At 44.8% G+C, this 22297-nt stretch overlaps 1 protein-coding gene across 3 annotated transcripts in view; it reads right to left on the bottom strand.

The window, feature by feature from the left end:
• TBX4 (T-box transcription factor 4) overlaps positions 1-22297 on the bottom strand; it is a 99345-nt gene that overhangs the window by 33730 nt on the left and 43318 nt on the right. For all 3 annotated transcript variants that reach the window (XM_060756798.2, XM_060756796.2, XM_060756797.2), the window contains 2 exons: positions 15040-15134; positions 1302-1421 (listed from right to left, as the gene is read on the bottom strand). In XM_060756798.2, the coding sequence (XP_060612781.2) occupies positions 1302-1421; positions 15040-15134 (215 nt within the window). The remainder of the gene's footprint in view (positions 1-1301; positions 1422-15039; positions 15135-22297) is intronic.

The following is a 22297-nucleotide window of genomic DNA, read 5'->3' as shown; positions in this document are numbered from 1 at the left end:
ATATGTGCTGTGTGCCTTGAGACCTCTCTCTGCTGGTGTGATTGAGTTTTTCCCTCTCTTTAAAACCTTAGAAGAGATGGGTGTTGAGGTAGCTCAGACCCAGTTCTGGATTACTAAGAAATGTGGTTATTTCTTATTATTGTAAATATTATTGTAAAACTCACCCTTTTGTGATTTTTAAGATTGCATCTTTGCCTGCCTAAGCTCTGAATTCTTTACAGTCACATCACACGGCACTCCACACTTTGCTTGCTAATAAGCTGATGCTCAACTTTAAGAATCCTGTTTGTTTTTGTATGTTCTGCTTTATTATTTTGGGTAGTATTTTCTAACACTCAACTCTGGCCATGAGGAAGTGCTCTTGTTCAATTTCCAAGCCAAGGATCCTGTTGTCTGTAGACGCCTCCTGGTCTTGCTGCTGGCATGACTATATGGGCGCCTTCATTACTTTCCCACCAAAGTGGTACCTATTGATCTACTCACATTTGCATGTTGTCAAACTGCAAGGTTGGCAAGAGCTAGGGCTAACAGCAGGAGCTCACCCCAACCCACTACTTCAAACTGCTGACCTTCAGTTCAGCAGCACAAGGGTTTAACCCATTGTGCCAACCGAGGCCCTATTAAAAGCAATTTTTTTTCATGTCAGGAGCAATTAGGGAAACTGCAAGTCGCTTCTGGTGTGAGAGAATTGGCTATCTGCAAGGATGTTGCCCAGGGGACATCCAGATGTTTGACCTTCCTGTGGGAGACTTCTCTCATGTCCCCACATGAAACACTGGAGCTGACAGATGGGAACTCACCCCACTCCCTGGATTTGAACCGCCAACCTTTCGGTCAGCTGTCTTGTCGGCACCAGGGTTTAACCTATTGCACCATCGGGGACAATGCATTAAGGTTTGCTTTTCAGTTTGTATTTTGAGCCGTGGTTGGTTGACACTCTGAATGCAAAACCTATGGCAATGGAGGGCCCTTTGCTTGCTTTATTTAATTTATATTCCACTTTTCTCCCAGCATGGGACCCAAAGTAACATACAATATATTAAAAATCAACAATAATTTCCTGGATAGCTGGGCAATTCCTTGAGAGGCCAGGATCTCTTGGTGCTTTCCATGCTCATGCCTTTGGCCAACACACAAAAGTTCCAAATATTGGACCACATTATAGCAGCAATATAGCCTATAACATTCATGCAAGTATGTGATAATTCCTACCTCTCTGCATGTTTGTGCACCACAAAACACCAGTTGTTATCCCCTGAATGTGCCTCAAAAACAATTCCATTCTAGTAATGATCACTCACCATTTGTTGTCGCAGAATTTGTACCGATGGTCATCAGCTGGGACAATATCAATCAGCAAGATGTATTTGGTCTTGGGGTTCATCCCAGTGACTTTCACTTTGTAACTTGGAAACATCCTCCTTTGGGGAAAGAAGAGAAGAAAGGGAAAACATTAGCATCACACCCATACTGAGAAGCCAACAGCACACACACTCCTCTGCGTCATTACTAGAAAATACATTTGTCATCCCATGTATTCATGAAAGATTTCCCCTGACCCACTTTCTGTGGACTGAGAGCAATGAAACTTGGCCCAGTTATGAGTCCTTCTCTCCATAGGAACACACTCTATTCCCATCTTTTTAATCAACTATAAACACCTTGCTTGTAGAAGGCAATGGGTTGCTCCAAAAGCCACTTTGTGACTTCAGAAATCAGAGTCTCATCATCTGAAAAAGGATTTCCCTTCATAAATTTTATTTATTTATTTATTTACGACATTTATATCCTGCCCTTTTCACTTCGAAGGGGACCCTGAGCGGCTTACAAGATATATATACATACGGTATATTATATTATTAGCATAGTATAATATCAGTATATTACTATATTATACTATACCATTATATTGTAATATTAGTAATATTACATGTAATATAAAATATATAATTATAATATCATATTATTATTACATTGTATTACATTATAATATTATAAATATTATATGTATATACACAATATATTACATTACATTATATTATATTACATTATATTATATTATATTATATTATATTATTAGCATAGCACAGGAGACAAGGTAGAACTTCATTCTTGGAAAGAGATGGAAGTCCCATGGTGCGAGGTCAGGTGAATAAGTGGGATCTGGTCAGATTTCAAAGCCACAGGAACATGCTTCTTCCATTCGGGTAACAGGTGAGTTGTGAACTGGCGCATTGTCTTGCAGAAGGCGGATACCTTTGGTGAGCATGCCACGCCTCTTGGTTTGGATGGCCTCCCACAATGTCCGCAGTAGTGAAGCTTAGGCTGCCCCAGTGACCATGGTCCCCTTTGCTAGGAAACCCATCCATCCTACTCCGTACTGGTCCCAAAATACTGTGAGCATGACCTTGCCTGCCAAGAGTTGGGCACATGCCTTCTGTGGAGGCAGTGAGCCATGATGCTTCCATTGCATCGACTGGACATGAGTCTCAGGATCAGAGTGATGGACCCAGATTTCCTCCTATGTGATCCGTCTGTGAAAAAAGTCCTCCTGGTTTCTATGGCACATCATCAAGAGAACCTGAGGGCATTCGTCTCATTCCTGCTTCTGGAAAGGTGTGAGCAGCCAGGGGACCCAGCGAGCGGAAACCTTATGCAGGTAAAGATGGTCTTGGGTGATTTTTTTCCATGGACTCCACACTCATCTTGACATTTTGGGCTAGGTGGAGAATGGTTATGTGACGATTTTTCAAAATGGCGTCCTCCACTTGCTGGATGGTGTGTTCATCAATAGCAGAGTGGGGTCGCCCTGGAATTGGAGATGTTTCCACCAAAGTCCGACCACAATGGAATGGACGATGCCAGTTCTTGATTCCATCATATGATGGGGAAATCATCCCCATAAAACTCTTTCATCTCATCAAACGCCTCCTTTGGTGTGCGGCCTTTCAGGTAAAGGAACTTGAGGACTGCTCTGTATTCCATTGGGTCCATTATCAAACATCACTCCACTTCCGCACTTGTAAAATCAAAACTGTTAGCAGTTCAGAGTTGTAAACTGGTACACAACCTATAGAGACTTATAGCATTACATATGGGCAGTTTCAGCGTCTTGTGATAAATAGAAGTGGGTCAGGGGAAATCTTTAATGAACGCCCCTTGTACAGCTTGGAAGGACAGGCATTTGGAAATGCCTTGTAGCCATAAAAGCATAGGAAATATGACCCTTGCAATGGGGATCGTAATTGTGGAGCATGAAAGTCACCCGCATGCTAGTGTCATTCCCTCCAAAATCTCTAAAACTCCATTTAGAGCAGAACAATGTGTAGCCTTTACTCCAAGAGCCTTGCGACCACATATTTCTCAATAATTCTCCATGAGGTAATGCGGAGATGTTTTCAAACTGTTCCTCCGAGAGAAGAGTCATAGGCCCTGTCGCGATGTCACACACGCTCTCCTTTCCAAAAAATACAGCCCAGGAGCTGGGCAGAAACCATGCGGAGCCCTCGCCCCGTGTGTCACTTTTTCCTTGCTTCCACACCTTGAGAGCAAGGCCAATTTCTTCCTAAATTCCCCCTTGAAAAAGAAGGCTATGACTGCTAGTGGAAACCCAATTGGACCTAGTACCGGCGGAACCAAAACTCAAAAGGCTCCAAAATTGAGATAGTGATGCCTTTCCTTTGTGATGGTCCAATGGATACCAGCTTTGGGTTGCTGTGAGTTTTCTGAGCTGTCTGGCCATGTTCCAGAAGCATTCTCTCCTGACATTTCGCTCACAAGCATCCTCAGAGGTTGTGAAATCTGTTGGAAACTAGGCAAGTGAGGTATATCTGTGAAATGATGTTCAGGGTGGGAGAAAGAATTATTGTCCGTAGGAGGCAAGTGTGAGTGTTACAATTGGCCACCTCAATTAGCAATGAATAGCCTTGCAGCTGCAAAGCCTGGTTGTTGCTGCCTGGGGGAATCCTTTGTTGGGAGGTATACCATGCAGCTATGGACAAGTCTCTATAGGGACCCCCAAACACAGCAGCATTGCCCACAGAGAAAGAACTCTTGTCTGTTGTAGGCAAGTGTGAATGTTGCTATAGGCCAATTTGATGAGCATTGAATGCCCTTGCAGCTTCAAAGCCTGGGTGCTTCCTGCCTGGGGGAATCCTTTGTTGAGTGGTGTTACCTGGCCCTGATTGTTTCCTGTCTGGAGTCCACAGTGCCCTCTGGATGTACAACTCCCAAACTCAAGGCCAATGCCCACAAAAACCTTCCAGTGTTTTCTGTTGGTCATGGGAGTTCTGTCTGCCAAGTTTGGTTCAATTCCATCATTGGTGGAGTTTGGAATGCTCTTTGATTGTAGGTGAACTATAAATCCCAGCAACTACCGATCCCAAATGTCAAAATCAACTGAACCCCACCAGTATTCAAATTTGGACATGTCGGGTATTTCTGCCAAATTTGGTCCAGTGAATTAAAATACATCCTACATACCAGATATTTACATTACAATTCATAACAGTAGCAAAATTGGTTATGAAGTGCAGCGAAAATAATGTTATGGTTGGGGGTCACCACAACATGAGAAACTGTATTAAGGGGGCGCGGCATTAGGAAAGTTGAGAAACACTGGCTGAGGTGGACAGTAAGCTGGTCTGAAGGTCAGGTGCTCACCTCAATTTGGGTTTCAATCTGCCAACCTTTCAATTGGTAAGATCTATTGCTGCTGGTAATTAACCAGCTGTGCTAAAACCCGGATTAGGTGGAAAGGAGTAGTAGAGTTGGGTGTCATCTGCATACAGATAGCACTGAACTCCAAAACTCCAGATGATGTCTTCCAATGTAGATGTTATTTCATGCTTAGACTTGGGTCTCATCCCCAAAATATTGCTTGATGTAGATAGAAATACGCAAAAAAAAACTTTTTAAAAATCTGAGATCCCAAATAGTTTTGGTCCCAAACGTGATGGGCAAGCGATCCCCAACCTGTATCCTCACAAAGAGAGAGTTGTATGAACAAAAATGAATGAGATAGAAAGACGGTCCTGGAGAGACGGAAGGACAATGTCCATCTGTGGAGGGAGACGCCGTTGTCGTCTGAGCGGCCATTTTGCAGCCGCCTGGGCAGGAGTCCACAAAATGGGCTCCTTTTAGAAGCCCTTTGAATTGGCTCTTTTTGTTGACGCCCCGCATAAATTCAAGGTGTTTACCGTGTAATTAATGCGGACTCGAAAAGGGGGCAGTTTACCCAAACGGCCATCTTTGGTTCCCATTCATCAACAACCCTTCCCTCTCGGCATTGGACACAGGTAAGCACCTGGATAAATACAGAGGCGTCCTTCAGTTTGAACAAATTCCGATGCTGGGAAAGAGAAACGGTACCAAACCCGAAAGACAACATTTCTTTTCGTTATTTCAAATTAGGGTTGCCATCGAGAGAGAAAGAAGCGCCATCCCCAAACCAGTTTTTGTCTTAAATGGCACTTTGGAGTATTTTTAATATTCTGCAAGGATCTTTATGAGCCCCACATCTTGAACGACTTCTCTTCTGTCTTACTTTCCAAACCGTCGAGCATCCAGGCTGCTCAGGGAGCCGAGATCAAATATACTGTAAATGTTAAGTGCTTTTTAATGGCATTTAAAATTAAGCTTCAACATATGGAATTCATAGAGAGGAGACAAGTCGGAGTTTATAATGTTCTTTCGAATCGCTCTCTAAAATAAATAGAGGGAGCTTGGGCACGGCCGTAATATATACAGCCGGAATTCTTTGCAGAATAACAAATTAGGACCCGCATCTGATCCTAGGTGTCGCTTCAGCCAAAGCTCGCTCCGTCAAGGCTTTTGGTAGCGTTTGGCAAAACAGACCCAGCCGGGTCAACAAGGCGTGGGATCCTGCCAACTTTCTGCACCCTTTTCCAGGAAAAAGCACTGGTTGTGAAGCTTTCTTTTGGCTACGTATTGACATTTCATCATGGTTATGAGCCGCTGCATTTTGGCCTCCGCCAGCGACATGCCAGCGACTCGTCAGTTTAATTTTCTTAATGAAAACATATTTCTCAACCTCTTGGCAAGGCAAAGCTTGGGACAAGAGGATCCAAAAGAGAGAGAGAGAGAGAGAGGAGGAGGGAGAAAAGAAAATATGGGTTGCAAGCTTCATACCAAAGGAAGAACCACCTCCCAAAGCAAAAGAGACTGCAAGTAAGGCAAGTGTAGTCGGAGCAAAATGGAATTTGTGGGATGTTTGTCTCCTGCCAAACTGGAATGCATTGTTTGAGGCGGACCAAGAAAAGCACACAGGGCTGGGAATGAGCTACCTGGGGAACCATTCATCCCAAGAGCGGGTTTGGACTGGCAGAACCCAGCGCTTGCATCTCCAGCCAAAGCTCTGTCTGTGCAGATTTACAGCAACCTGTCCTCCTCCAGCTCTCCGTTGCAGGGTTTGGGTGGAGCGAGACGGTTGATGGAAAAAGCAGGGCTGGCTTTAGCACCACCTATTCCATCTCCAGCCCAAAATGGAGCATGCCTGACCAGACCTTGGTGAGTTCTCCTCTCCCAATGTACCGCAAAACAGATTCTGGCCAAGCACTGCAACTGGGGACTGATGGGCCAGTCCACCGCTTCAATGCAAACTTTAAGAGAGCTCTCCGAGGTGCTGAAACAATGGAGGAAATGACATTGGAGCACCTTAGATAGATCCTCTCAAGTTCAGACTAAAATAATATTTGGAGACAAGACAAAGATTTACATACAGGGAGGTTGGATTATTGAGTTGGATTATTATTATTATTTATTTATTTCAAATATTTGTACCCTGCCCTTCTCAACCTCCCCGGGGGAGCCGGGGGGGGGGGGGGGCTCAGGGCGGCTTCTAGCCAGCAACGATTCGATGCCTCCATGTGCACATAATAACATACATAATAAAACCAATAATTGCATACAGTTAAAAACATTATGCTTAAAGGCCTTATCGCCTTATCTAGATGAATTCTGTGGTTGAAGACTCCACCAAGTTTGTCCATAGCGATTGTTATCATACTGTAATCTGTTCTGAGTCCTTCTTGGGAGCTAAAGCAGAATATAAATAAACTGCTTTATTATTATTCCAGTCCCTTGCATATCTTGTTCTTGTGTGCCTTCAAGTCTTCTCGAACTTACGGCAACCCAAAGCCAACCTATCACATGGTTTTCTTGGTGGGATTTGTTCCTCTGAGAATGTGACTTGCCCAAGGTCTCCCAGTGGCATCCACTGATGGTCTTACGACATGTCCACTTTGATAAGGAGGAGAGCTGTTGCATCAAGGCACTGATATTCATTTAAAGGTTTGGAAACATAGTAGTCAATCCAGCAGAAATGGCCATCTCATGCTGGGAGGGCCTTCTGTGCCCTCCGATGCCCCAAAGGATGACTTCAAGAAAGACATTAATGGATATTCTTGTTGGCTTTTGTGTGTGGATTGGGAGCAGATGCAACTTCTGGAGCGTTGGTGGTGCAATGGGTTAAACATTTATGCTGCTGAACTGCTGGCCTGAAGGTTAGTTGAACTGGTAGCCAGAATACCTTGGAATGTTAAATAGCCTCTTTGTGTCTATATATGTTGTGTGTCTATGGCATTGAATGTTTGCCATGTATATGTACATTGTAATCTGACCTGACTTCCCTGCGGGGTGAGAACGGTGGAATATAAATACTGTAAATAAATAAATAAATAAACTGCTGATCTGCAGGTTGGCAGTTCAAATCTGCAAGACAGGGTGAGTTCCCACCTGTCAACTGCACCCAGAGCCCCTGGTGGCGCAGTGGGTTAAACCCCTGTGCTGGCAGGACTGAAGACCGACAGGTCACAGGTTTGAATCCGGGGACAGCGCAGATGAGCTCCCTCTATCAGCTCCAGCTCCTCATGCGGGGACATGAGAGAAGCCTCCCACAAGGATGTAAAAACATCAAAGCATCCAGGCGTCCCCTGGGCAACATCCTTGCAGATGGCGAATTCTCTCACACCAGAAGCGACTTGCAGTTTCTCAAGTCACTCCTGACACGACAAAAAAAAAAGCTGCAGTTCCTGCCAACCTAGCAGTTCGAAAACATACAAAGGTGAATTGATCAATAGGTACTACTTGGGTGGGAAAAGGCAAAGAGACGCTCCAAGCAATCTTGCCGGTCACGCAACCAGCAGGCTTCTCGGCTTGAAAATGGAGAAAAAGCACTTCCCCAGCGCCAGAGATGAGCACCGTCGTCAGAAGCCGGACATGAAAGGAGAAGCCTCTGCCTTTGTTTGTGTTTGTGTGTCTTATTGTGTTGCTGTTCATTTGTTCAGTCGTCTCCGACTCTTCGTGACCTCATGGACCAGTCCATGCCAGAGCTCCCTGATGGCCGTCACCACCCCCAGCTCCTTCAAGGTCTTATTGTATGTGACTGTAAAGGCACAGAATGGTTGCCTATGTATGTAAATACTGTAATCTGCTCTGAGTCCCCTAGGGGAGAAGGACGGAATATAAAGTGTATTGTTGTTGTTGTTGTTGTTATTATTATTTATTTGAAACACAACAAGATGAGTCCACAGCAGACAAGATCATTCTGCTGGCTGTTGTATTGGATCACACATCGGACATTTCCCAAGTGTCTAGGACTGTGTGATGTATCGGCGAATAATGCTTGCAGATCCCAGTAAGGTGGCCTTCTGCAGCTGGCAGACAGTAATTTTGTCAGCGCAGATTGTGCTTAAGTGCAGGCCAAGGTCTTTAGGCACTGCACCCAGGGCAGAATATAAAGTGCAGATTGTGCTTAAGTGCAGGCCAAGGTCTTTAGGCACTGCACCCAGTATGCCAATCACCACAGGGAGCACCTTGACTGGTTTGCGCCAGAGTCTTTGCATTATTATTATTATTATTATTATTATTATTATTCATCCCAGACAATGACATGCTTTCGGACAGTCCTGCAAGCAGGTCTCTCCTTTGCCCTGACGTATGACACTCCCATCCTTCGTTCCAGAGAGAGATGCCCAAACCAGGCTGCCGATGTAGATGTCTCAGGCTGCGCCTGCTGCTTCCGCGCACGGCCTGTGTAGCTAGCTGAACACAGCTCTGCTGGTGGCCAAGTACAAAGAAGAATCCAGCGGAGAAGGAAGAAAGGGCAGGGTTAAAATAGCTAAGCGATGAAGTGTGACTGACTTATTTGCTCCGATAATGAAGTGATCCCTCCTCGGTTCAGTTTGTCCCGGGCACATTTGGAGCATCACAAATGGCTTTTAAATGAACTGCTAGAGAAGAAGCCACTAAGGGGGTTTCTATTTATTTAATCTGTAGTAGTCTCACAGTTCCTGGCCATGTTCGGCGGTTATTGATGTGGAGCCAGAAAGTGAAACCGTCCGTCCAGAGAAGGAATGCAACCATTCTTTTTTGGCAAGCCAGAGGGGTTTCTGCCGGTTTACCAGGAGCAGGTCGGCAATGATGATGCCAGTGAGGCACAATCCTCACCCCAAACCACAGAGAAATGTGGCTGGAATCATCAAAACATGAAAAACAACCGATTTGGTGAGTGTGGGAATTGCCTCTTCGTAAACTATAATCAATGGAAGCATGCAATGGCAGAGAAGAAGTACTGAACACAGAATAGAAATTGCCTGTGCAGATATATGGAGGGATCAATACCCCCAAAAATCTAGCCATGGAGGCCGATTCCCTCTCCAACAAATTGGGAAAATATTACTTGTCTACTAGGAAATATTATAATAACAACGGCCACCTAGTAGTTTGAGTGGAGCTCCTGATTAAACCGCTGAGCTGCTGAAAGTCCTGACCAAAAGGTCAGCGGTTCGAATCCGAGGAGCAGGGTGAGATCCTGCTGCTAGCCCCAGCTCCTGCCAACCTAGCAGTTCAAAAACATGAAAATATGAGTCCAGTGTTCCCTCACTTATTGCAGGGGTGATGTTCCAGGACCTCCCGCAATAAGTGAAAAACCGCAATGTAGGGACGCTATATTTATTTTAATATTTATACATAATTTTAGTAGTTACTATTTTAAGTCTTTATAAACTTAAAATAAGTTAAGGCCCTTCAAGGTTGGAGGGAGGGAGGAGTGAGGAGGGAAAGTGTTCTGGAAAGCGGCGGCAGCAAAAACTTGCGAAACAGCGAAAATACCACAATATATATTTTAAATTAATATTTTTTGGAAACCGGGAAAGAGCGAGTCCGCTAAGAGCGAACCATGAAGTAGCGAGGGAACACTGTAGAATCAATAGGTACAGCTCAGGTGAGAAGGTAATAGCGCTCCATGTAGTCATGACTTGGAGGTGTCTATGGGCAACGCTAGCTCTTCAGCTTAGAAACTGAGATGAGCACCACACCCTTGAGTCAAACTCAACTAGACCCAATGTCAAGGGGAAACCTTTCTCTTACTGATTTGAGCATTGGAATACCAGGGTTCAGATCCCCATGGGGTGACCTTGGCTGAGGCACACTCTCTCAGCCCTAGGAAGCCCCATAATGGGGTCATCTTAAATCAGAAACAGCTTGCGCTCAATCAACACAACGGCAGTCTCTTTGGGAAGAAGCCCACTGAACTCATGGAGGACACTTCCAAGTACATACTGTGTTTTAGTGGAGTCCTACTTAAGGAATGATAATGGATGGGGAGCCTCCACTTCCTTTCGTGGTTGCCCTTTCGGTGTCCCCGTCCTCCGCACTTCAAAGCAAAAATCCAATGCGACCTATCATCCATGATGCCAAGAGTCAAGCTCCAGCCTTTCAACATGGAATTTTAAAAAGAGGAGAGGAGAAGAATCCGTCCTTTGGAGCATCCTTTCGGAAGATCAAAGCAGCTTCAAATGGGGGGCCTTTTTCCCAGGGTCCTCCCGTCCCGGGCTTCTCTTATCACTCGCGAGCCACTTCGCCATGACGTTCTGTATACAAGGACGGAGCCACCCTCTTTGAAGTCTTGGCTTAGACCGGGCCAGATCCTGACTCCAGAATAACAAACAGTACCAGTTCACCCAGCGGGTTCATTTTTCAACCCCAAATCCTCTTTTCCCCCTCCAAACACAAGCAACCTTGAACTCACGGAAGATTTATCAGGGGGTTAGGAGGCTTGGGTTTGTGTTTGCCTTCATATTTGGGGCACAGTTTTGACATAGCCAGACCAACTCTTCTCGTCTGGAAAGGGAGTTAACCCATCCTGTGGCAGACCAAGATTTAAACAAAGATTAGAATCTGTTCTAAAGCCTGTTGGTTTTTGCACCCAGTCTTAAGGCTCTCCTCCTTCCCACCCAAATCCAAACCATAACAGAGCTAAAATTAGATGCCAATTTATTCAAAGGTAAATCTTGAAAAGGGCCCTATAAACTTCCTAGAAGTGGGATCCTGGTTAACGATGCCTCTCGGTTTCATAACCCAGTTTTTATGGCTCCCATAAAAGACAGAAGCTGTCGAGTGGTTGTCTCTTAAAGGGAGAACTCTTCAAGGACGGAGAAGGAGAGGAGCCAGAAACTGGGGACACCATCCAAAGCCCACCAACGGAGATGGGGGCAGAAAGGGGGATGGACTGAATGGCCCACGAGGACTCTTCCAACTCTATGATTCTATGAAAGGCTGGAAAACACCAGCCCTGCCCGTTGTTTACATAGTATTTAGAAGAGACCTTCTGGGCCGCCTTGCCAATTAAGACAACTGCCAGTGTCTTGATTTTTATCCCTACCTTTCCCTCAAAATTGTGCTCAAGGTGGGACATCCAATCCTTCTCCCAGTTTATTTATTTATTTATTTTCTATATTTTTACCCCGCCCTTCTCACGCCCAAGGGGGGACTCAGGGCGGCCTCACAAAAGCATCATAGGATGCTTCCCAGAATAATGATCCCACAGCACTTTGTCCTCTGAAGCACTTTACATTTCAGGTCTGCTTGTATGTTTCCACAAACGCCACTACCACCTTTTCGCCCATGCACCAGCATTATTTTCAATTTTAATTTTACATTTGGCCTTCCCACAGTTTTAATTGTGTGTTGTCTTATTGTTAATGTTGCATATCTTATTGTCCATGTTTTTATTGTAATTGTTTGTATTGTTGTTTTATTGCTTGTATTGTTGTATTTGGGCTCGGCCTCATGTAAGCCACACCGAGTCCCTTGGGGAGATGGTAGCGGGGTACAAATAAAGTGTTGTTGTTGTTGTTATTATTATTATTATTATTATTAAAACAATCAACAATCACCAATACATTAAAATACTAAAAACGGTAATTAAACGATTAAAAACACAACAAGATGAGTCCACAGCAAAGACGATCACTCTGCTGGGTGTTGTATCAAATCACACGTCAGACACTTCCCAAGTGTCTAGGACTGTGTGATGTATCAGAGAATAATGCATGCAGATCCCAGTAGGGTGGTCTTCTGCAGCTGACAGATGGTAATCTTGTCAGTGCCAATTGTGTTTAAGTGCAGGCCAAGGTCTTTAGGTACTGCACCCAGTGTGCCAATCACCACTGGGACCACCTTGACTGGCTTGTACTAGAGTCTTTGCAGTTCAATCTTTAAATCAGCTTTTTGTGGTTCTGATCTATATTAGCAGTTCATGACAGTTCGGTTCTGTAGCATTGAAAATTTCTGCCGCTTCTGTAGTTGTTTTGCGTCCACTTGCCCTACAGGCCTATGCCCTGATTGCTCAGCAGTGGGCCCTAGTTCCTGTAGCCCACTTGTCGATGGGCACTCGCCGTGGTCTTTATTACCCTGGGCGACGACCGAGCCAGTATAGACTTCTTTAGAGTTTGTTTCACATTTATTATTATTATTATTATTATTATTATTATTATTATTATTATTATTAGAAACACAACAAGATGAGTCCACAGCAGACATTCTGCTGGCTGTTGAATTGGATCATACGTCGGACACTTCCCAAGTGTCTAGGATTATTATTATTATTATTATTATTATTATTATGTCATCCTAAACCGGTGGCTATAATCAGTGATGGTCTGGATGAGGGCTAATAAGTTGAGGATAAATTCAGACAAAACAGAGGTACTACTGGTCAGTCGTAAGGCCGATCAGGGTGTGGGATGACACTCCCCCTTAAGACACAGGTTCGCAATCTGGGGATGATCCTGAAGTCATCACTGACCCTGGAACCCCAGGTGTTGGTGGTGGCCAGAAGCACCTTCGCATAACTAAAACTTATGCATCCGCCACACCTATACCTTGAGAAGCCACATCTAGCCATGGTAGTCCACGCCTTAGTCATATCCCATCTGGACTACTGCAATGCTCTCTATGTGGGGCTGCCTTTGAAGATAGTTCAGAAGCTTCAACTGGTACAGAGATCAGCAGCTAGGTTACTAACTGGAACGCCATACAGGGAGTGAACAACTCCACTGGCTGCTGGTCTGCTTCCAGGCTAAATACAAAGAGCTAGTTGTTACCTATAAAGCCCTAAACCAGTGGTTTTCAACCCAGGTGTTTTGGTCTACAACTCCCAGAAATCCCAGCCAGTTTACAAGCTCTTAGGATTTCTGGGAGTTGAAGGAAAAAACATCTGGGTACCCACAGGTTGAGAACCACTGCCCTAAACAGTTTGGGCCCAGACTATTTGAAAAACCGCATCTCCGTGCTCGATTGCTGTGGTCTGCGGAGGAGGCCCTACTCTCTGTCCCACCCCTATCCCAAGTACGGCTGGTGGGGACGAGAGAAAGGGCCTTCTCCATTATATCCAAAACATCTGGAGGAACCAGAGTTTCAGAACCATTGCTCTTCGTCACTGCAAGAATACATTCATAACAATACATTTCTTAGAGGAAAACCCATCCCTCTGTTGTTTTCTTCTACACAGCGAGAGAAGAATGAAGGAAGCTTCAGATTATTTTGTTGACCCTCGTATTGGAGACATCCTGAGATGGAGACCCTGCCAGCCCTGGTCCCACGTCAACATTGGCTGCACTTTGTTACAATCTTCATACATGAGACCAAAGATCCATCTACACAAGCATCCTCTTTCAAGTCTTGGTTAGTCAGATGTCTCCAGGAAGTTCAGAAGTGCATTGCAATTACTAAATGTAATGCGTATTTTCCAAATAATTACAAGAAAAAGACATCCAGGGTGCCAAAATACAGTCATCATAAAATGCTGGAATGGAGAAAACACACAGATTTATGCAGTGCAACCTTCCAAGCTTTGCATGGCTCCGTACACCATATTTTATCTGCAGAGGAGTCAGATCACTTTATGCAAAAGTTCAGACGACTTAGTAATAACATCAACTGGGTGGTGAGTTTCCCTTTCCCTCCATCGTTTGATGATCCGGTTAATATAAAACCCTATCTTCGCTCTCCCCCTCCTCTAACAAAACAGCCAAACATTGGAGAGATAGCCAGTGCATTCTAAATATGCTTCCACTTTATAAATCACAAGCTCTTGGCAACAACCGTTGTGCCCATTGCAGCCGCAAAGCAGAGTTTGCTCTCCTTTTGAGACATCTCCCCCGGATCAAGCCTAAGGAGAAGCTGGAGGAAGGAGAAGGAGCCATAAATCCTTGGTAATTTATAGGCCTCGCTCCTTCGTTGTTATGTTTGAGAGGGAGACCAAAGGAAGGGTGTCCAAAAAGGATCGCTGTTTGGCCTCCAGCTGGGAGGAAGACGTGTGTTTTATGCTAACTGGAGCCCTCCCTTGTATATCACACCCTCACTGTCTTTAAAGCCAGCCCAAAACACTCTTCAAGCACAGAGCAATCGTTCGCCAAACCCGAAAGTGGAAGGAGAGGAATGGCCATCTCAGAGGACCAGTGGGGACAATTTCCGCTTCATGTCTGCGCATGACTTGATGTGGTGTAGAGAAGCTTTCCTTCTATATTCCCAATTGATATATTTTGCTATAGACCTTAAGGTATGATCTGAGGACAAATTTGGCAGCCACCCTATGGAAGCCATAGACAGAGAGCTCTTTTGTACAACACCATGAAATCCACAATGGAAGGGAAGCTATATATTCATGTTATATGATTTTTAAAAAACACACACATTCATGACTTTGTGTAAACACAGCCGAACTTCGAAACTTACCTCCCGGCTTTAGTTATGATCATTTCTGTGCCAGCTTCGTGAAATTTCTTCCATAGCTCTTTCTCATGAAGGTAGACTTTGATGTTCTCAATGGTCTTCAAGAAAGGAAATTAAAAATATATAAAGTTAGGCAGTCCCACAGATGGAGAGAAGGAATTGAAATAAAAATCATACCTACAGGGGTGAGAGGCAAGGTTGGGCCAAAATTGGGTAACATTATTGGGGAGCAACTATTTTATTTTATTTATGGATGGATTTGTCTACCATTCTATTTACAAGGATTATCCAGAAAGTAAGGTTACAAGGCATGTAGCTGTCATGGGGAATTGTCACATGCTGTCTTGACATTACGTCCTCTCCATATACTGCAACTATATGTCAATGAATCACAGTGACGTTCATGCCCTTAGCATTTTCGTAGCGTATTACAGTGCAAACTTCGCACTTGGAGGGAAAGGGAATTAGGACGCTCATCTCTAACCTTCACCACAACGCCAGTTGATGCCATGTAGCTGTCATGTTGATGCCATGTAGCTGGGATATCCACTGCCCTGTAGCGGGAAGCCAGTGAAAACAAACGAGTAGTGCCAGTCGTCAGTAGCTCATCAACTGGGGTTGTGGTGAAGGTTAGAGATGAGAATCCTCATTCCATTTCCCTCCAAGTGTGAGGTTCATGCTGTATGAGGGGTATCCAGAAAGTAAGGTTGCAAGACACGTAGTTCTCACAGGGAATTTTCTCGAGGGAAGTTGGTATCACTACCCTGTAGCGGGAAGCCAGTGAAAACAAACGAGTAGTACCAGTCATCAGTAGCTCATCAACTGGTGTTGTGGTGAAAGTTGGAGATGAGAATCCTCATTCCATTTTCCTCCAATTGTGAAGTTAATGCTGTACGAGGGGTATCCTGAAACTAAGGTTGCAAAACATGTAGCTATCGCAGGGAATTTCCTTGAGGGATGTTGGTATCACTGCCCTGTAACAGGAAGCCAGTGAAAACAAACGAGTACTGCCAGTCATCAGTAGCTCATCGACTGGTGTTGTGGTGAAGGTTAGAGATGAGCATCCTCATTCCATTACCCTCCAAGTGTGAAGTTCATGCTGTACGAGGGGTATCCGGAAAGTAAGGTTATAAGGCACATAGCTGTAATGGGAATTTTCTCAGGGGAAGTTGGGTATCACTGCCGTGTAGTGGGAAGCCAGTGGAAGCGAACAAGCAGTGCCAGTCGTCAGTAGCTCGTCGACTGGCATTGTGGTGAAGGTTAGAGATAAGCATCCTTATTCCATTTCCCTCCACGTGTGAAGTTCATGCTATACGAGGGGTATCCAGAAAGTAAGGTTGCAAGACACGTAGCTCTCACGGGGAATTTTCTCGAGGGAAGTTGGTATCACTGCCCTGTAGCGGGAAGCCAGTGAAAACAAACGAGCAGTGCCAGTCGTCAGTAGCTAATCGACTGGTGTTGTGGTGAAGATTAGAGATGAGCATCCTCATTCCATTTCCCACCAAGTGCAAAGTTCGTGCTGTAATACGTTACCTAAATACTAAGGGCATGAATGCCACTGCTATTCATCACAAAGTTGTTTCAGTGTATGGAGAGGATGCAATGTCAAGACAGCATGTGACAAAATGGGTACAGAATATATTGTGAGACCATGAAGAAACTTTGCATAGCCATCCAAAACATGGATACTAATGGCGGGAGTCTGTCTCCTTCATCCATCCCCACACGGCTCATGCAACACAAGAGTTGTTGACTTGGTTGGGATATTTCAAGCCACCCCTCTCCTAGTCCCGATATTGCACCCAGTGACTATCATCTGTTCACTAAATTGAAGGAACACCTGGGTGGAAAACGCTTTTCCGAAGACAATTAGGTGAAAATTGAAGTGACGAACTGGCTGAAAAAGGCGGAGGAAAACTTCTATGACACAGGCATCAAAAACCCGTCCCACAGATGACAAAATGTATTGAAGTGAATGGTGCTGATGTGGAAAAATAATGTAATACTTATGCTACAATCCATGCAAGTTTTATTAAAATACATTCATTCTTTTTTAAAAAAAATCTTGTAACCTTACTTATCCCTTGTATATCCACTTTTCTCCAAGCATGGAATCCAAAGAGGCTTATGATAATTGAAAATACAGGCTGAGTATCACATAATTTTGGGCCGCAATGGCACAGCGGGTTAAACTGCTAAGCTGCAGAAACTGCTGACCAGAAGGTTGGAGGTTTCAATCCACAGCACGGGGTGAATGTTGCCATCGGCTACCTTGATTAGCACTGAATGGCCTTGCAACTTCAAAGTCTGGCTGCTTCCTGGGTCTGTAGATGGTTTGCAAGTTGTGTTTCACTCAAAAAATAGGGGAATTCCAGCTAACACCTCCCAACAAAGGATTCCCCAAGGCAGCAATCAGCCAGGATTTGAAACTGCGAGGCCATTCAATGCTAATCAAGGTAGCAAATTGCAACATTCACACTTGCCTCCAACAGACAAGAGTTCTTTCTCCCACGCTGAACATCATTCCACAGATATATAAACCACAGTTGCCTAGTTTCCAACAGTCCTCACAACCTCTGAGGATGCCTGCTATAGAAGTGGGCAAAACATCAGGAGAGAATGTTTCTGGAACATGGCCATACAGCCTGAAAAACTCACAGCAACCCAGTGATTCTGGCCATGAAACCTTCAACAACACAGTAGTCCACGCTCTGGTTACATCCTGTTTAGACTACTGCAACGCTCTCTACATGGGGTTGCCTTTGAAGACAGCTTGGAAGCTTCAACTAGTCCAACGCTCAGCAGCCATGATTTTAACAGGAACGGAGCGCAGGGACCATACAACCCCCCTGTTGCGCCAACTCCACTGGCTACCGATCTGCTATCGGGCTGAATTCAAAGTGCTGGCGTTGGCCTTTAAAGCCCTAAACGGTTCTGGCCCAAGCTACCTATCCGACCGCATCTCTGCCTATGAACCCACCAGGACTTTGAGATCTTCCGGGGAGGCCCTGCTCTCGATCCCGCCTGCAGCTGGCGGGGACGAGAGATAGGGCCTTCTCGGTGGTGGCTCCTCGGCTGTGGAACGCCCTTCCTATGGACATTAGACTAGCACCATCTCTAATGGTATTCCGCAAAAAAGTGAAGACCTGGCTGTTTGAGCAGGCGTTTGAATAATTAGTGCAATGATTGGTTAATAACACTGGAATGGAACAATGGATGACGAATCTGGAACATGTTTTTGATGACGAGACGACAGTGAATGGGTATTGTAGTAACTGTTTATTAATTGTGTAATGTGTTAGGTTGTTAACTGTTTTATATTGTAGCACTGAACTTTTGCTGTTCGTATTTGTTGTGAACCGCTGTGAGTCGCCTTCAGGCTGAGAACAGCGGTATACAAGTAAGGTAAATAAATAAATAAACAAACACTAGACCCCTTTTGCAGGTCGAAATGCTGAAGAGCAGGGAGTCATGGCTCACCTAAAGAAGTCCCGGGGTTCACAACCGGATACAGTGAAGACATTGGCCCTTGAGCTTTGCTACTCTGCTGCTGAGTACACATGCCCAGAGTGGAACACATCTCACCACGTTGAAGCTGTGGATGTGGCTCTTAATGAGACAAGCCACATTATCACAGGATGTCTACACCACTGGAGAAATTATAATGCACCACCAGACATCTGCTAGGAAGTAGCAGCCGGCAATGAAAGGACCAAGGCAGCGACATAATAATAATAATAATAATAATAATAATAATAATAATAATAATAATAATAATAATGTATTTGTATCCCACCACCATCTCCCCAAAGGGGCTCAGGGAGGCTTACAAAGGGTGCACATATAATGTACAGCTGGTAAAAATGGTACAAAAGTATAAAATAAGTCATATAAAATTATAGCAACAACAATTACAACAAGACACCTCCATCCCCTGTTTGGATATCCGCCAGCACGCCAATGCCTTAAATTAAGAAATCTACAGAGATACTTGCAGGAACACCTCAGCAAGTGAGAGTCCAAATTGTGGGAGTTAAAGTCCAAAAGCCCTGGAGCGCTGAAGTTGGCCCATGCCTGCTCCAGAGCCATAGTCCCATACTCAGACCCTGCTGGATTTTGACAATAATTCAAACTGTAGAGGGAAATTATCCCAACCATTGAATCCCCTTGCTCAAGGAATCAAAGTAGGACCACAAAGTAGAGTTTTATGTCCCAAAATTATGTAAATCACAATATGATTTTTAGTAAAACTGGGAGGGGAAAAAAAGAGTTATAGATCCTGCCATTTTTACACAATAATTAAATATAATTATGCACTTTGGTGCTAAAAATGGAGGAAAGGTTGTAAATTACTTTGCCGGCCTGGCCTGCCTCCTGATTGGCTCCCTCGATCGAGCGAGGGCGTTTTTATAAAGTGCTGACAACCTCCCCGTATCAGAATTATAACCGGTCGTATAAAAAGGAAGCTGAGATGTGAAATGGTGGGGAGCCACCTTCGTGGCTGAAGCTATGCTTTCAAAAAAAAAAATACGTTCTATTATAAAATGCAATTGTGCCTCGGGGCTCGAAGCTCATTTTCTGCCTCTGTTTGTTCAGATGATTGACTGTTAATCGGAGTTGGGGGCTGGGGAGCAAAGCCAAATTGCTACCAGAAAAGAGGGCAAAACCATTGTGGAATACATTTCATATTCGAGGGAAACACAAGCCGCAAGCATCTGAGTAGCAAAACGTATGGACGGACAGTCCATTTAATCAACTGATTAGATTGGCGATCAATCCAGTCGCCAGTGATTTAGGGATTTGTGACTTCTTTAGGTTATTTATTTATTGTATCAGGAGTGAACCAACCATTTTAAAAACCACAATGTTTTAAGAACTTGGCATTTATATATTAAATGTCCTTTGAGCAATAGCTGACCACTTGGAGTGCCTCTGGTGTTGCCATAAGGAGGTCCTCCATTGTGCATGTTCTGTCGCGCTGGGCCTGTAACAGCTGTCTTTTCTATAGGACACATACTTTAAGCCCAGCGGGAAGCCAGGGCGCCTCAAAGAGAGGTTCTCAGGGATTTTTCTGAAGTGATGGTCTTTAGAGTCTTTAATAATACAACAAAGTCTTTATTATGGAAGAAACAACAAATCTTCAGTGGTTCAAACACTTCAAGGCTTTCTTAGTCTAGTCCTCAAGGAACTGGCACCTGACTTTGATTAACTGTACTTTCTCTGTAGGAAAAAAAAACCCTATTTAACCTCTCCCAGGCTGTTTACTATCTATGCCTCATCGATGTGGGTCTTACTACCAATTCCAAATGCGTCTGGGTATCGAGTAGACCTACCAGCCGAGGCTTGTAGATATTTCAGCTGGAGTTCCGTGAATCTGTAATGCTGTCCTCCCTCGGAGTATTCTTTGAAAACTTCGAGGCTGTTTTCCCTCGATGGCTGAGAGGCTGTGAGCTCTCAGCCAGAGCCTTGGGACCTTTTCCCTGGGATTTCTGTTTCTGTTTCCCCGGATGTTCTTGAGAAAAGAAGCTTTTCTACGGGACGAACTGGTCTACGTCCTATACTTTAGCTTTCTTATGTGAGACTGCCCAAAAAATGGCTCCTTTCCCTCCCAGAGCCCTGAACAAGGGGCGGAACCAAAGCTTAATTGTGATGGACAGGAGGCCTGCCCTTTGACTGCAAACAGATAACAGAAAGAAAATAAAGTTGGAGCTCCTGGTACAGCCGTACCAGCGCAGTGCATGTGGCAGGGCTCAGGCTGGATTGGAATAGATGGCCTGTGTTTACTCTTCTCTACACTCCACTTTGTGGCCCCATTTCTTAAAGTTGGCTCTGCATATCTTGAGGTGCCAGAGCGCAGTCTGTTCAGTGCCTCCCAAGTGCCCAGGGGGGAGTCTCTCATCTGGTATCAGCCATGGCTTGAGGTTCTGTGGGAGTTGAAGTCCAAAACACCTGGGAGGGGGGCGAAGTTGGCCTATGCCTGCTTAGGGTTCACATCCCATTCAGCCATTCGGTGAGTCATACTCTCTCAGCCTCAGAGGACGGCAAAGGCAAATGTGCTCTGAGCAAATCTTGCTAAGCAAACCCAATTATAGATTATCATTGGAGTCACCATAACTTGGAAATAACTTTTTTTAAATTGTGTCAGAAGCGACCTGAGAAACAGCAAGTCGCTTCTGGTGTAAGAGAATTTGCTGTCTGCAAGTACGTTGCCCAGGGGATGCCCAGATGTGTTACCATCCTGTGGGAGGCTTCTCTTATGTTAACAACCTGGTAGCCAGGTTGTTAACAGGAGAGGCACTCAGGGAGCATACAACCCCTTTGTTGCGCCAGCACCACTGGCTGCCAGTTTGCTACCGGGCCCAATTCAAAGTGCTGGCGAAACATCAGGAGAGAATGCTGCTGGAACATGGCCATACAGCCCAAAAAACTTACAGTCACCCGGAGTATCTTGCATTTGTCCCTGTCAGACTTCATTGTGTTTGTTTTGGCCAATCATCTCCAATCGGTTAAGGTCATTTTGAATTTTGCTCCTGTCTTCTGGAGTCTTGGCTCTCCCTCCCAATTTGGTCCCATCTGCAAACTTGATTATCCTGCCTTCTAACCTTTCATCTCAGCCATTAATGAAGATCCTGAACAGGACCTGGACCAGGTCGGAACCCTGCTGATGGCACTCCACTCCTCACTTCTTTCCAGGGTGAAGAGGAAGCCTTGGGGAGAATCACCCTCTGGGTTCATTCACTTAACCAGTTACAGACCCAGATAACCGTAGTTTTGCCTAGCCCACACTGGACTAGTTTCCTTGCCAGAAGGTCATGGAGGACCTTGTCGAAGGAAGGCCTTCCTGGAATCCAGATATGCTCCATCGACAGCAGTCCTTGCATTTACCAAGCTTGTAACTCTAAGCTAAGGAATGAACAGTTTTTCAAAGTGAACAATTTTCTGTATCTCTAGGTTAAAGGTAAAGGTTTTCCCCTGACATTAGGTCCAGTCATGTCCGACTCTGAGGGTTGGTACCCATTTCCATTTTTAAGCTGAAGAGCCAGAGTTGTCCATAGACACTTCCAAGGTCATACGGCTGGCATGACAGCATGACGCGCTGTTACCTTCCTGCCGGAGCAGTACCTATTGATCTACTTACATTTGCATGTTTTCAAACTGCTAGGTTGGCAGAAGCTGGGGCTAACAGCGGGAGCTCACCCCACTCCCCAGATTTGAACCTGCAACCTTTTGGTAAGCAAGTTCAGCAGTGCAGAGGTTTAAC

Source organism: Anolis sagrei, chromosome 11 (assembly GCF_037176765.1).
Source record: "Anolis sagrei isolate rAnoSag1 chromosome 11, rAnoSag1.mat, whole genome shotgun sequence".
Classification (NCBI taxonomy): Eukaryota; Metazoa; Chordata; class Lepidosauria; order Squamata; family Dactyloidae; genus Anolis; species Anolis sagrei.
The sequence above is the reverse complement of the archived record's forward strand: the minus strand, read 5'-3'. Positions and strand labels throughout refer to the sequence as shown.